At 39.7% G+C, this 15,256-nt stretch overlaps 2 protein-coding genes across 7 annotated transcripts in view; both read left to right on the top strand.

The window, feature by feature from the left end:
- Positions 1 to 1,277: 1,277 nt before the first annotated feature.
- usf1 (upstream transcription factor 1) lies at positions 1,278 to 9,029 on the top strand. 4 transcript variants are annotated; one of them, XM_044353248.1, is made up of 11 exons: positions 1,278 to 1,341; positions 1,972 to 2,033; positions 2,157 to 2,206; positions 2,478 to 2,590; positions 3,189 to 3,302; positions 5,337 to 5,490; positions 5,760 to 5,847; positions 6,690 to 6,748; positions 6,842 to 6,936; positions 7,080 to 7,208; positions 8,273 to 9,029. In XM_044353248.1, the coding sequence occupies exons 2-11, from the start codon at positions 2,026 to 2,028 to the stop codon at positions 8,360 to 8,362; spliced, it is 900 nt and encodes a 299-aa protein (XP_044209183.1). In that variant the 5' UTR covers positions 1,278 to 1,341; positions 1,972 to 2,025; the 3' UTR covers positions 8,363 to 9,029. The 4 variants fall into 4 exon arrangements, with proteins under 4 accessions (XP_044209183.1, XP_044209185.1, XP_044209186.1 ...); XM_044353250.1 differs by lacking the exon at positions 1,278 to 1,341 and adding an exon at positions 1,496 to 1,514; XM_044353251.1 differs by lacking the exon at positions 1,278 to 1,341 and having other exon boundaries at positions 1,777 to 2,033; positions 5,352 to 5,490.
- Positions 9,030 to 9,218: 189 nt separating this feature from the next.
- Positions 9,219 to 15,256, top strand: part of LOC122983501 (glucuronokinase with putative uridyl pyrophosphorylase) — a 56,431-nt gene continuing 50,393 nt past the window's right edge. Inside the window, exons 1-13 of one of the 3 annotated variants that reach the window (XM_044353244.1) lie at positions 9,219 to 9,398; positions 10,374 to 10,480; positions 10,594 to 10,638; positions 10,772 to 10,925; positions 11,037 to 11,108; positions 11,404 to 11,492; positions 11,614 to 11,770; positions 12,052 to 12,129; positions 12,692 to 12,783; positions 12,942 to 13,047; positions 13,146 to 13,225; positions 13,315 to 13,383; positions 15,196 to 15,256. In XM_044353244.1, the coding sequence (XP_044209179.1) occupies positions 9,342 to 9,398; positions 10,374 to 10,480; positions 10,594 to 10,638; positions 10,772 to 10,925; positions 11,037 to 11,108; positions 11,404 to 11,492; positions 11,614 to 11,770; positions 12,052 to 12,129; positions 12,692 to 12,783; positions 12,942 to 13,047; positions 13,146 to 13,225; positions 13,315 to 13,383; positions 15,196 to 15,256 (1,167 nt within the window). In that variant the 5' untranslated portion in view covers positions 9,219 to 9,341. Of the gene's footprint in view, positions 9,399 to 9,911; positions 10,142 to 10,373; positions 10,481 to 10,593; positions 10,639 to 10,771; positions 10,937 to 11,036; positions 11,109 to 11,403; positions 11,493 to 11,613; positions 11,771 to 12,051; positions 12,130 to 12,691; positions 12,784 to 12,941; positions 13,048 to 13,145; positions 13,226 to 13,314; positions 13,384 to 15,195 lie in introns of those variants that run through there. The other 2 variants (XM_044353245.1, XM_044353246.1) reach the window with 2 other exon arrangements.

Below are 15,256 nucleotides of genomic sequence, written 5' to 3'. Positions count from 1 at the left end.
AATAATTCAGCAGGTATTCAGGTTTTAAAAGAGAAATAAATATGTGTATTAGGTATAATTCATTTGCAGTTGTTCACCTTGTATAATGAAAACTCCCATTTTTGGGTCTAAAACCAAGCAGTGCATGTTCATGAGAAAAAGAAAATCAGAGTCAGTACATTGAGTAATAAATATTGAGACTCTTTCTGGAATAACATATGTTATAGTACCTCAATAGCCATTGATGACATAATTTTACATGGTGAAACAGGATCTTTTAAATGTAAAAACAAAAACAAAACACATTTAATGAACTTTCTTCGTCTTAACAGAGAGCCAGTAAAACAGTAAATATGTTACCTGCATGAATGTCTGCTTTAATAAGTGTTATGAGTTACAGCACAAGCAGGCTCTTTATAAAAGCAGTTTTCATTGAGTCCTGTCGCACTGGTTTATAGCTCAGTGGTTACTTCGTTCAACAATTCTCACTGCGAGAATACGCTGATCTCCATCCCTTCGCGGGATCGAACCACGGGCGCTGTCCAGTGTTTTCCGCCCCTCTGATCTCACCTGTGTGTTGTCTTTCATCACCTTTAATAACTCTCAGAAACACTGCAGTTTGTAGTTACAGTGAGATAAACTGTGTCAGTTTGGCCAAGAGTAAAGAGTAAAGAGTGAAACCTAAGTTCCACATATCAAAGAAGCAGGTTGACTCTACTAGGACACAGCGTTTAACTTGATGTTATCGCTGCGGGATTTATTTTAATATTTTAATAATAATAAAGAAGTCATAATCTGTAAATGTTACAGTGAATGTTGTGAGGGATTTACGACATTGAGACCGTCAAATATCCAGCTGACACCCGCCTCAACAGTGAACCCCCTAGGTCGGGATGAAGCCTGCCGGTCAGTTTCAGCTCGTCAAGTTCGCAACATTATATAGAAGTTTTCCGGTTGTGTCAAAATAACGTAATTCGCCATTTTCCATTGATAACAAATACAGCGTTATACATTAAGTTGAGGGTTATATTTAAGAACAACATGTTGTAGTAGAAGTAAATCATTCGCAATGTAATTGGCAGCATCGTTAGACTATATTAGGGCAGTACAAGCTAGTGCAAAGTACCATATTACAGTGAACATTTCTCCCATTTTTATTTTATCAACTTACTATTTCAGAGACATGATATTCCCCAAATGCCCACGGGCTACCACAACTGATGGTGACAGTAGCAACACAGACAGCGGGTCATTTTATTTTAGTAAAGTAAAATATGTATTTTGGGAGTTTCCCGTTGCGCATGCGTACTCTGACACTGGCGCTGGTCTGTTGACAAATATCGGGGGAGGGACCACTGCGGCGTAAGTAGATCTTTGTTCACACGGGAATATATTCAACATAATGTAGCACCGTGTTTATAATGTAGCAATTTAATTACAGTTTAGGCTGTATTTATCAGCTACTGCCTCCATTCAGCTAGCAGACGGGAAAGTGCTTTTGTTTAAACATCTGTAAAAACCGCTGGGGCCGAAAGGTAGGATCCGCGTCGAGCTAGCCACAATGAACCATGTGGTTTCCGGTACGATCCCCCAAATTAAAATACCGGTTTAAACAGCCATCGAAACTTTTGTGATTAACAAAGCATTAAAGTCAAAATACAAACCACATATAGTAACTGCAACAAAGAAATCATAACGCGCTTCTAAAATACTAATGTTCACCGCACGCATGAAGCGCAACGTATGTTTTATTTGGTACTGTCCAGTTCTTTGCTTTAATTTTGAAAGCAAACACGTCCAGTGTCCGGTATCTCCAATAGTAACGTTCGATCTGACTCAGCTCCCACACAAAGCTACCACAACCCCTCTTCTAACGCCGTTTCGGGGTTTATTTTCTGTTTCAGGCCCGGGGTCGATAAGTTAGTCAGTATTGTGCAGTTGTGAGCAGAGTTTCCTGCGTCTGTTTGTCAAACTTATGAACTTGTTTCACAGCCTGGCTGTGGGAGAGAGTGAAGGCGGTCTCTTCGTCCAAGACTGTCGGCAGAAATGAAGAGGTGAGTGAGACTTAAACATGCGCCATTGCTAACTAATAACAACAAATACGTTTATATAGACAAGCCTGGTCTACCCTCTACTACGGTGTTAATTAGCTCTCTCCTGTGTTTTTACATGTGCAGCCAACAGAAAAGCCCTGAACCAGATGGGAGTGTTACTGTCAACGAGGAAGGTAACAACTATTAGTAATATATTTAGAAAACGAATATTCAGTGGAAATGTTGTATTATGTATGTGTGTGCTAGCATGCACCCCATGTTCAAGCACTGTCTTTTGAAAGTTTGAAACTCATAAATTGGTGAGGGTTTAGACTTACAAGTGTCACTATGTGTTTGTCTCTGTCCTGCAACACCGATCATGTACTTTGAAGCGTAAAACTGCTCTTTTTCCTCCCATGAGATGTTTGTGATACTTTCATTTCATGTGGCTTTTTGCTCCCTCAGGGTCTGTAGCCACTGCAGAGGACCCAGCAGCTATTGCCACCATTCAGTCTGCTGCCACCTTCACTGATCAACCCATCAAATATCTCTTCAAGACAGAAGGAGCAGGTGGACAGGTAGGAAGGAGTATTGACACAAAACTTCTGGCAAAAAAAAACAATAATTTGAGTTAACATCATTTATCAGTATGGTGATCACAGTGAAAGCAGATTGTTGGGTTAATATTGTAGCTACAGAACTGAAAGATATCACACTGGAGTAAAATTTAAGGCACATTTGTGAAATGTTAATGAAACAATCAAATTAAGCAGAAGGCAGAAGCCTCTGTAGCTAAATGGGAGCATGCAAAATGTGTCATCGTAATCAGAAAACAGCATTTGAGACAATGGACTGTCATGGAAATTGACTTGAGTTTGTGCTGGAAATATATTAGCAAAAATATATTACAGGTGTACTGTCATTGCAATCATATCAACAGAGTTTTAGACGTGCAGACTTTGTGAAATGTGACTTCACATTTCTTGATAATTGAGCCAGTGTGCCAGTCACATCAGCTCCTGGTCTCAGTACTCGTGACCCACTTCACTTAATGAAGACCTAAAAGTAGAAGTTTGATTCTGTGTGTGTGTGTGTGTGTATGCTCTGCAATTGTCCGTATGTCACCTGTAGTAGTAATAAGATATTGACCACTCGGTGTAATGTGTGGTGTCCCAGGTGACCTACAGAGTGATCCAAGTGTCGGATGGCCAGCTGGAGGGTCAGACAGACGGAGGTGCCGCAGTCAGCCTGGTCACAGGCTTCCCTGCAACCACTCAGACTGTCACACAGGTGAGAACAACCCTGACCAACTGCCACTTAGCCACAAGGGAGCGCCGATCTACCGAGGCAGAGACACCACCGCAGGGCCAGTGAAGTCCCGCTCTAGCCATGGCTTTAAGGGCACTGAGCCAAAATGTTAAGTGAGAAAGAGAGCATGAATTTCAGTTGTGCGCATATTTATTAATGCGCTGCCCTTATGATTTTGTCTGTTAACACCCCAAAGAGATCAGAACATGTGTGGAAATATTAATGGGTGCATTAAATTTAACAGACACAGACAATAAGCTGCATTCAAAGTAATTTCCTGTCACCTCTCCCAAACTTTTAACAACCAACCTGCTTTTGTTTGTAGTGTTTAAAGTATATTTGATGTTAGCAACACAGATGCACAGTCACTGTTTAATATGTCAAGTTAAATAAATTTAAAACAATCATGGTGGGAAATAATTTTCCCATATTTTAGTACTAATAGTAGCATTTCTGGACATTTGGATGAAGATTGTAAGTGTAAAGTGTACTGGTATACTGTATTTTTTTTTTTTTTTTTTTACAAAAATCACAGTGTGTAAATGTGATACTGGCACATCCCTAATGAGCACCTATTTTCCGACACTCATATTTTTACCCAGAAGTGCCAGATTACAGCTAAATTCACTGACACTATGTGTATGGATGGACAGTGGTGAGTGGTACCCACATTATAACTGACACATTCAAGCTGACCACAGCTGTTGAGCTCTACAAAATACAAAACTATCAAGTGTTTCAGCCCTAACCCTTTCAAGCAGACTGGAGGTGAGTGTTTGATACTAAAGGTATTGATTTTTTTTTCTGGATTTTTACTGTATAAGGATCTCTAGTAAAGGCAAATCCACTCAAATAATAACATCAAAAATGATAGAATATTTAGGGCTGTAGGCTGCTGGTCGACTGCTTGATTAGTTGGTCGATATGCTCTCGCCTGACTAAATTCTCATTGGTCGAATAATCTCTGTGTTACTTTCATAAGGAGAAAAGTGCTACATCAATAGCTTTCCAGGATTAATCCATTATTTCCTGCGGCGGGAGGGACAGACTAACAAATTACCTGTATGGTAACAGGTACCTGTACCATAGACTGTATGGGGGTGTATTCAAAACACCCCCGTTGTTTTCACAACTTTGAACTCGCCCAACCTAATGGAGACTGCTGGGTCTAACTGTACTCAACGTTTACTGAGCGTTTACTGAACGTATTTAACATTTCTGAATCAGTGGTTCTCTTATAATTATCACAACAAGAACTCCCGCCAGGCCAAAAAAATATTTTTTAATGCCAAAATTAACGCCAAGTATCCATTCATTCGGAAATCAATAGCATTTGTGAGTCTCTGTGCAGCGCTGTTCAGCACGCGAGTCAACCTCTGTGTCGTTGCCTGGGAAACTATTGGTAGTGTATGTTCATTAAGGAATAGGGTATTGTGTAGTATGTTTGCGTAGCGGCTGGGAAAGCGGAGCAGCAGGAAAGTGACGGTGGATGCGAGCGGAACAGAGGAAAAGGTCAGCAGAAAGTTGTCAGTCTGGCAGTAAATGTACAGTACAGACTACAGTGTAACAGTTAATAAATGCTAAAAAGTCAAATCTGTTGTTTCCCCAAGAGCTGGAAAAGTGAAGGGGTTAGCTCCAAAGTTAGCATCAATGGGTTAGCCTAACCTGAAGACACAAAACATAGCAATAGAGAACAGAGAAATGTGTGACTGCTGAGTTCACTGAGAACTCTGTCCCGTTACATCCAACCCCCCTCCCCAACCAAAACTATGAGCTGAAAGACACTAAAAGCTCTGTAGAGCTGAGGGGAACAGCAGTCAGGTGATATTCCTCTGCATTTGTTACTACGAGCGGTCCCTTCCACATACAAGTTGCCATGTGATTCATTGTTAATATAAAAATGCTGATTATATCCTCTTTAAAGATGCTTACCTGCAACTTCAGTTTCTTTATAGACTATATCTGAATAGGGCAACAAAAGACTTAACAGTGCAGTAACTGTCTCTTTGACTTCAGGCTGTGTTCTCCCAGTCAGAGGGGTTGGAGGGAGATGGCAGCGCTGAGACACAGTACACATACTATCCCGCCACCATCGCAGACGCCACAACTGGCACCATGGTGACCACGGTGCAGGCGTCTGACACACTGCTGGGCCAGACCACACCCACAGGTACTCAAAAAGCTATGGCAAGGTGTACACACACTAAAGCTTATGATGTTGTAGACTTGCTTGAAAAATACAGTAAAATGCTATTTTCATTCAACACTGGAATTGATATACTATAATATACCGTATATATGATATAATGTATGTAATATGTAATAGCAGTCTTTTTTATTTAAGACTTAACAGAGTAAGAATTCATAAAGATGTTTATCGTAAGCTGCTACATGTCTGCTTGTACTTATTTATGCAGCTGACATTCATTTGTTTTACAGGGCAGCTCTATGTGATGATGTCACCCCAGGAAGTTTTGACGGGATCCAATCAAAGGACAATCGCACCTCGCACTCAGCCATACATAGCGTAATTACATCTTAATTTAACAGAATTAAAACTAGTGGTGCAACAGATCGTAGTTGATCAGAGATCCGTACAGATCGCCCCTCACGGTTCAGCTCGCATGTGAACCGTGGATTAATTGCAAAATTTAACATCTCATTTAAGACAAAATAAACAAACAGCTGTAAGTACAAGTCATGGACAGACAGCGTGTCGCTAACAGGGATTTTAAAGAGCAACAACCAAACCAGTATCTAACGGGTCCGTAGTGACATCTGCAGCTATGTTTACCTGCTGTTTAATGTCCTGCAGCTGAGCAGCTAATTAGCTATCTAGCTGCTAACTGACGTTAGTGGTGCACTTTTCCCCGGTGAATGTTTGTTTGGTGGCGCTTTCAACAAACTAAGCTTCAAGACAAGACTTGTGTTCATGTTTGTAAGTTATCATCAAGTTTAGATGATGTGGACACAGGCTGTTGTTTCATTCACTACCATGTTTAAAGGAAGAAGGTGTCATGCCTCATATTGCAATTTAATTTAACAATTGAGCTTTGAATATTTTATATATTTTAAGATTTTATTTAACCATTGGACATCTTGAATGTTGTTTTCATTTAAGACCATGGGCAAAAGTTCCTTGCTGTAAGTGTTTTACAGAATATATGGAAAACAAAGTTTTATTTGTCTCCCCCCTTTTTTTTCCGGCTGATCTGAAAAATGATCCGATACATGACGCAAATCTGTGATGCGATCCAAACCGTGAGTTTTGTGATCCGTTGCACCCCTAATTAAAACTCTACCACAGTTTAAAAAAAATTTTTTAAAAACGGAAACAAACAATCATCTTACTCATAATCTGTTTTGTAGAAAGCAAGAAGCTCCTCGGGCTTCCAGAGATGAGAAACGACGAGCTCAGCACAACGAAGGTTTGTGAAGATTTAACTGTGTTTTACCACAAATGTTTGAATCGATGTGTATGAAAGAGGACATGTTTCAAATTGAGAGATTTGTCACTACAGTTGAGCGCCGGCGCAGGGACAAGATCAACAACTGGATAGTGCAGCTGTCGAAGGCCATACCAGACTGTAACGTGGACTACACCAAGACAGGACAGGTGAGTTTCATACTGGAGGTACTGGAGATAAATCCAGTGAGAGCATGTTACTCCTCAGAGTTCATCATCATATATCAAACAAAGTGTTTTCTTTTTTCTCTAAAACTTTTACATCTTTGAAACCTTTGTGTGTTTTGTTTCAGAGTAAAGGAGGTATTTTGTCTAAAGCCTGTGAATACATCAAGGAACTTCGACAGAGCAACCTGAAGCTGGGGGAAGATATCAGCACTCTTGATCGTCTCAGGATTGACAACCAGCTACTCAGACAGGAGGTATGTTAGCGTATGTTTAGGGGTTTTAAAGACTAATCTGCCAGTGCTTTGGGACTAAAGTGGCCAAGTCTCACTACTTTTTTCTACTGTTCAAGATTTGACATATTGACATTGACATTCTCAAATTGAGTAGAAAGACATGGCAACAATATAATGTTGTTGAGGTATTTTGTTCCTGTTAGAGTAAAGGTCTGTGAAGCAGTATTTACATCAGTCTGTTGACCTGTAGAGGTTATTAAAGTCACTGTGACCCTTCAGACAGAAGGCAGACAAACTGCACCCCAGGATTATAATAACGTTTCTGTTCGACCTCCACAGTCTGGATGTGAAGCTGCTCTGTGTGAAGATTACTTGCTAACTCATGATTATAAATGAACTAACTTTATTTCCATGATTCCTTGCATTATAATAACTTAATTTAATAAAAATCTGAAACATGTGAAATTGTAAATGTGGAAAGCTAGCAAAAGTTTGGCGTCACACCGCTGACAAACAATAGTCTGTAGTCGTCCTTGATTGGTCCGTTGTCAGCATGCTGCACATAACACAAACATGGAGATATAATGGAGATAAATTAAAGTGAATCTGATGGTCTTTGCCTCTTATTTTTCTCCAAAGTTGCAGTTTATTGTTGGAGCAGCTGAACAGAATGGTCTGTGTGGTTTTGGTGATTTGCAGGTGAAAAGATGTCTAGCCACCTTTTTAAAATTTGACTTCATTTCATTGCGTTTTATTTTCTTTATAAACTTTGTTTCATTGGCATTATCAACAAGTAATAAAGTCAGCAGAATGGGTTTCAAATTCTTCACATATATAACAGTGTTATTGTGCAGGCTTACCAGCCAGATGCCACCACAGTAATGTCAGCTAGTTTACTTCCACCTTCAGCCTGGACGTGTCTATTGAAAGCCATATAACTAATAAAGTATGAAGGTGATGACTACATTTTAATAAAAGACCAATTATCAGCTTCCACAGTTAATCATGACTGAGTTAGCTGCAGTCAGTGCGTTCCTCATAGAAAGTTTTATTCATTACTGCTGTGTCGTCTGTGTTATTTTGAGGTGGAAGACTGGAAATCCAAGAATCAGATCCTGAGGAACCTTCTGCGACAACACGGCATTGTGGGATCATCCAGCACAGACCCCCAGTGAGGCAACGGGTATTTTTGAAGACAACCACATATGGGCCAAAAGAGTACTTGAAATGCTTTGAGATACTTCATTTGTGATCAAGTGTGCATGAAATAGGAAGAAACAATTGAATATTGTCCTAAATATTCAACTCCAGTGACTTTGCTAAATGACGCATATTTGCTTTGAAGGTTTGTAAAGAAATCATTTGCTCTGGTAAATACAACCCAATCATAATTACAAGACATTTGAAAAGAGAGGAACTAGTCAAATCAATTTAGCCCTCAAAGAACGCCTTCCTCTGCAAACGTTACGATTGTTTCATCAGTATCCAGTAAAGTAAGCTCTAAAACACTTCTCATGTCAGTTTCTTTTTCTTAACCTCTGCAGTACTCTGCTTCTCTGTATCAAATGCACTCATGTTAATGTCTCCAAACAACATTGTATTCATGCTTTGACTTGTTTTCATCTCTTTTCAGTATCACTTTGACCAGATGATACCAAGTTTGTCAACCAGTTCATAACTCAGCTCTTTTGATTTGTATTTTTGTATGTCGTTTCATTAAGCCTCACTGGGGACAATAATTACATTGCAACAATGTAACTAACTAAATAAACTGGGCTGGGTAAGCATTGTATGGTAGGTAGGCTATGTAGTATGTCTTTATAATAAAAAAAAATCAAATTATCTGCTGTGTTCAGTTGTGTTTATTAAAGCTGGTAAACTGGTTAAAGGATGTACAAGAGCTTTTTTGCATGAGTGTATATAATGGGCATATTATGATATGACCATATTACATACATTAGATATAGCATACAGTATATACACAGTATGTTGGACTGTAGCTTGAAGATGAACTCAGGTGGTCGTGAGTAAGTTTTATTTTGTAGTTCTTGTCGGAAGTAGTTCTTCTCATTGGCGCTGGTTGAATTCAGCTCTGACAGCACTCTGTTTTATTATTTAAAGAAACCTGCCGGACAGCAGCACGAAGTTACCCTAATGATCTGTATACTGCTGGTAGCCGGTCACGGCACCGTGTTGGAGGCTCAGATTAAGGTAAGCAGCTGTATGTAGCAGCAGAAATAATGTGAGTCGCTACAGTGCAGAGTTCACATCAGTATCACTGTTGTAAAATCTTCACGTCTCAAACAGCGCTGGTTGCTGGCTAGCATATACAGCTGTTAATCCAACTGTTCAGACATTTACGGAGTTGCAAGGATTAACTGGTGTCAGCGGTTTACATCCCGTCCAACAGTCACAACTATTTTTTGTAAAATAACACGTTTGAACAAACTCCAGCTGGTTCTTACTGGCCGCGGCTTGCGACATTTTTATTTTCCTAGGATGGCAAAGTCATGACCCTCCCTACTCCTCTATTGATTGGCTTGCCTTGATATTCTAACCCTAATCCTAACCAATCTCATTCCTCATGTCTAAACCTGACCAACCCAATCAACGAAGGCAACGAGTACTAGCCAATCAGAGGCAGAGTAGGGCGGGTCATGACTTCGCCATCCTAGGAAAAGAAATACCGTCCCCTACTGTGTATTTCGATCAAATCTAATCGCAGGAGTTTGAGTTGGTCGAAAACCGATGCCAGTAGTTGATTTATATATATGACAAATTATTGAAGATAATCTATTTTTTGATTTGATGGGTTAGCTAAATATACATGTCCATCATAAAAGAAAGACAACATAAGAGAGCTAGATTCTCTCATTAAGTTTGGCGTGACGTCAACGGGACGTGGGACGGTCCACTAATAACTTCTGATGAATTTTGACTTGAATGGCTACAAGGTGATGCACATAATGTTGCTAGTAGCTACATTAAGCATTTTACATGTGTGAAGTATTAATCAAAACATGTAATATTTGTAATACTTAGAAAGGGCGTTAACATTATAGCAAAAAGCAGTGAGGACTGAAGCCAAATCATGTTCCAGTATATATTAACATGGTATTGTATGTTAATTAAGTAATTTTTAGTTTGAGGGGGGCTGTGTTCTCCATCTCTCCTCTCCTCACACAGAATGATGACACAGGCTTGTACAGCCACCTCACTGGGGTACCAAAGGCCTTGCTGCCCGGCATTGGAGGAAAGAAGATCCTTGACTTTTGGTGGGAAACGGTCAACATGTGCGTAACAGCGGCAAGTGGCCCAAACATGATGTTTTGTCCCCAGTCACTGTAACACTTGCAGATCCTGTTTTGGTGGAGTTCTGCTAATTGCAGGTCTGATTTCTCCCCAGGAGACAGTTGTTCACAGAAGTGTATCTTGTCACTAATGCAGACAAGTGAGTACACAAAGAATATTAACTTAATTATCTTCTACAGACACTTGAAAGACACCACTGACATTGAATTGTTGGTTCTTTTTGTTGGTGAAGCCACTTTTACTCTGTTGTGCTCAATTCTCATCCTGGGTAGGTATAAGTACTATGAGCGCTGGGCGACAGCTAATGACTTCCCGGTGGAAAATGTGATAAATGATGGCAGCACCACATTGGAGGACCGCCTTGGGGCTGTGGCTGACCTGGAGCTGGCCATACGCAGCCGTAAGCTGCAGGACGACATCATGGTGGTACGATAAATGTAACCGCTCAGTTCCATTTGACTGTGTTGACTAGCTGAATAATGTTAAAAGTGAATCAGTGTCTGTTGCACACTAAGGATTTCTTCTCTGTGTAAGCAGATTGCAGGGGACATGTTGTGTTCAGACCAGAACTTTGACATTGCTCAAGTTATCCGCTTCTTCAGGTCAAAGGTGAGATTCACTACAACACAAATGTGCATCAGGAACTTGTGCTTATATTCAAACACACATAATCATTTTGTTGACATAAAACTGTACAATCTAAAGTCGAAAGAGTAGCCTTCATCCATCAAACATGTAAAATCCTCTCAAGAGGTGTTTCATAAAGTCAAAAACAGGCAAAGTGAAAATATCCAGAATGAAAAAGGCTTGCCACAGGTCAAATCATTTTTTCCATGGCCTTTTTTTGTGGAGGTGAAGTGTTAAGGAACATGCACCAGCCCAGTCTTTTGTGTCTGTGTTGCAGCCTGGAGAGCTGATCATATACTATGAACTGGAGGAAGGTGAGAAAAGCAGCTCCAGGGGCATCGTGGAGGTCTGCCCTGACAACCATAGGTAAGAAGAAAGAAGTTGTTTTATCCTCTCAGTCCCATAATGCACAAGAAATACCTCACTGTGTGAAGTTATTGAAGGTTCATTGATAAAGGTGTTTTGATCGTGTTGTTGTATGAATCAGGATAACTCGCTTCTTGGAGAAACCACAGGAAGGGCTGACAGCCTCGCGACTGGCCAGCGTGGTGTTTTACTGCATCCAGAGAGGCACACTGTCCTACCTGTCTGACTTCCTCAGTGTGCTGCCTCAGGCCAGAAACAGGTCCTTCGGACGATTCTGGGTTCGTAAAGTGACAGAAAGCAACATATGCTGTTCATTTTATACAGGCAACGTCAAACATGAACAATCTTCTGGATATGGTGACTTGTGGTTAACTCAGTGGTTTTTAACAACAGTTGAGTTCAGTGAGGGAAATAGATTCTAAGTGCTGCCTTGATGGAATTTTTTTGTTGAAATAACTTCAATAAGTTTATGTCATTTTATTTTTGTCTTTGCTTTTCATTATGATGGTAAAACAAAATGAACAAACAGTTATTTTTATGGCTCCTTCTTCTTCTTCAGGAGTGGCTCATCAATGAGAAGCAGCTTGATGTGTTCGGGATGAAGCTTCCCACTGGCTTCCAGCTCATTGGACAAGTGGTTTGTACTTTTATCTCCTGTTATCAACAGTGTTACATCTTTATTTTCCCACACACAACATTACCTGGTGAGAACTCCGAGATGATTTTAGGGCCTCATAATGTTTGCCATTATTATTTTTACCCTTGGTTTGCAAAATTTACATCTAGAAATACTTTATATTTATATACTTGGGCTACTACTTGTAAAGTGTAAGTGTATTGCAGGGTGTGTTTAGCTGCACCAGTCATCTTTGCATGTGGTAGTAAGAGATGACAGCTGAAATATTTTAATATTTAAAAGGCTTCTTTACCCAGAAATCATGTAATGTGACATGAGCTGCAAACTGGCCACTTGTACCTAAATGTCCCTAATTTACCCTCCATCAGATTAGACAGGTCTACACTCTATGAACCTGACTACTTAATACTGGTCATATTGCTGCTAGTTAAGGGCAAGTTGGGTGACTACACTATCCTCCCACAGGGACTGGATGCTGATAAGTGGAGTTGTATATAAAACTCTGTCATAGTTTTTACATTTCATTGCACCTCTAATAACATGTTTTCTCTTGACATCTCAGGGTCTGTCAGACTACACCAAGTGGCTCACCCACTACTCCACCAAGCAACAAGACAATCCTGCTAAACCAATCACGTGCCGGTCGTATGCCAGGTTATAAAACACAGACTTAAAGCTTGACCTTCTACTTTAATTTGAATTTACTTTTTCAGAAATGTGCCTGTTTTCCTTCCTAATTCATGACTTAAATGTTAGAATACACCCTGATAGACGCTGTAATGATTGATTTCCAAATGAACAATGACTTACAGGGTTGGATTAATGGGGAATCCATCAGACGGCTTCAACGGGAAAACCATCGCTATGAGCATCTCTAACTTCTGGGCTGAGGTCACTCTAGTGGAGAGCCAGACTTTGGTAATGCACACACACACCTCTATGCATACACAGAAGCTAAAACACCTTCATCAGGAATAAACTGTGAAAACGTCATGTGTGTTTCTGTTATATTCCAGGTATTAGTCCCTCATCCACTCAATGACCCTACGGAGTTTGGAAGCTTGCAAGATCTCTTCTGCATCAGCAGGAAGGAAGGGTGTGCACACATTATTTAATGACCTTAAATATATGACAGTGTTGTTCTTGTTCTGTTTTTTTCATATCTATGTTCATCATCCGCTGTAGGTACCTTGGAGGCCTCCGGCTGCTGCAGGCCACCTGTAAGAAGTTCTACCAGTTCTGCTCCAAACAAGGGTGAGATTAGTAACTCTTATAACAGCTTTCCAGGCCAACACAGTGGATTTGACACACAACTTGAATATTTACTTGCAACAGGATGTTTGTATTTTGCATCAGAGGCAGACATGTTTTTGTTGTACTGTGCAGAATACCCAGCTTCCATCACATGCTGAGTCTATAGCCATGCTAGCAGCTCTGTGAGGCTGAACTAGAGCTAAATGCTAACATCACCATGCTAACATGCTCACTACGACAATGCTAGTGTGTTGATGTTTAGCAGGTATAATGTGCACCATGTTCACAGTGTTGGTTTAGCATGTTAATATTTGCTTATTAGCACTAAAGAGAGTGCAGCTGACGCTGATGGGAATGAGTTTTTTTGCAGGTATTTGGTCATAAATCAAAATATGATGGCGTTAGATGAAAGTCAGGAGATCAAAGATGTTACAGTTCATCCTCTGGGGACTATGAATGTGTGAATCAACTTCTTGAACTTTTCTTCCTCACATTTTATGAAAAGCTGATTTCAGTATTTGTCCTTCAAATAATTGACCAATATACACCAGCACCCTGTCCTTCCATTTCTTAAAGCTAATATCAGTGATGGATGGAGAAAATTCTGGATTTGTTGCAAGTTCCTCTCTGAGCAAATGAGCAGAGCTTCAAGGTCTGCTTCAAGTGGAGAATGTAGCGTCCATAAACGAGGTTCTGCCTTTGTTCAATCTGCTTTTTCTTTTAAAGATGGAATAAGCTTCTGTCAGTCTGAAAACCTGCACAGATTTCCATATTTTCTCCTGTGAAGTTTTGACATTTTTTTACTGTTTTCATATCTTTGGATATATATATATGTAATATTTTGATTTTTGTGTTCTGATGTGTGTTTATTCCTATGACATGTGTTATTGTGTGTGTGTGTGTAGGTTGTTGGTATATTTGTAGTGGGGATGATGGTTTTGCTCTGTGTTTTATTGTTTCTGATCACCTGCCAGGGACTACAGATGGAAATTAGCTAGCAGCTAAATCTGGTACAAAGCATATTTTCTCTTTGTTTGAGATTAATTAATTTTGTGCATGGTCCTTGATATAAATAGATCTAATAAACTAAAACTAAACTAAACTTTAGTAGCTCTTGATATTGAGTTTTTAGCTCATTCTTTATTTTAGACCATACTTTCCATGTTTTCTCAACCCATTCATTATTTATGAAGTTTAATTTTTTTTTTCCATTCTTTCCACCTCATGAATGATAGAGAACCTCATGGTACCAGACAGAAGTTCTGTTTCATTCTCTCCCACATTGAATCTATAGCTTCTACAATCCATGACACTATTGTTTTGAGTTGTGCTGCTCAATAATAATTTTGCAAATAAAGAGGATTTAGACCTTCATCCTTTTTGGAACTTTTAACCTTAACTTATTCTTGCCTTTTATTTTGGCAGGGAAATATTTCAATAAAGAAATAAAACATCAACCTCATGGTGGCGCTAGAGGAAAAATCAGGATCACCAAAGTCAGCAGAATTCATGCTCTGGGAACCATGAATATCTGTATAAAATTTCATAGCAAGCCATCCCACAGATGTTGAGACATTTCAGTCTGGACCAATGCGACAGACAATATTGTTTCCCATGAATATATTAAAAGATGACAGATTTCTAACTTTTTAAAGCCTTAAATTTAGTTTTTTTGAGCCTGGATGTTTTAAGAACCTCTGTGAATGATATCAGGATCACCTGATACCTGATAACTACTTGACAGTTGACCTTGTAATGTGCTTCACTTCCGCTGCTGATACGTCTTCAACTTCTGTGTATTCTTCACTGCAGCATTGCTTTGACAAAGCAGAACTTCACATTGAAGTATGACACCAACATTCCTCGGCAAGTG

This window comes from Thunnus albacares, chromosome 6 (assembly GCF_914725855.1).
Source record: "Thunnus albacares chromosome 6, fThuAlb1.1, whole genome shotgun sequence".
NCBI classification, from domain to species: domain Eukaryota; kingdom Metazoa; phylum Chordata; class Actinopteri; order Scombriformes; family Scombridae; genus Thunnus; species Thunnus albacares.
Note: the sequence above shows the minus strand (reverse complement) of the source record. Positions and strands in the feature narration are given on the sequence as shown.

Bases quoted from the DNA above. Each gene is read 5' to 3' on its own strand.
- usf1 (XM_044353248.1), top strand. The intron at 5,491-5,759 runs GTACTCAAAAAG...TTTGTTTTACAG, and splicing joins GGGCCAGACCACACCCACAG to GGCAGCTCTATGTGATGATG. The intron at 6,749-6,841 runs GTTTGTGAAGAT...TTGTCACTACAG, and splicing joins ACGAGCTCAGCACAACGAAG to TTGAGCGCCGGCGCAGGGAC.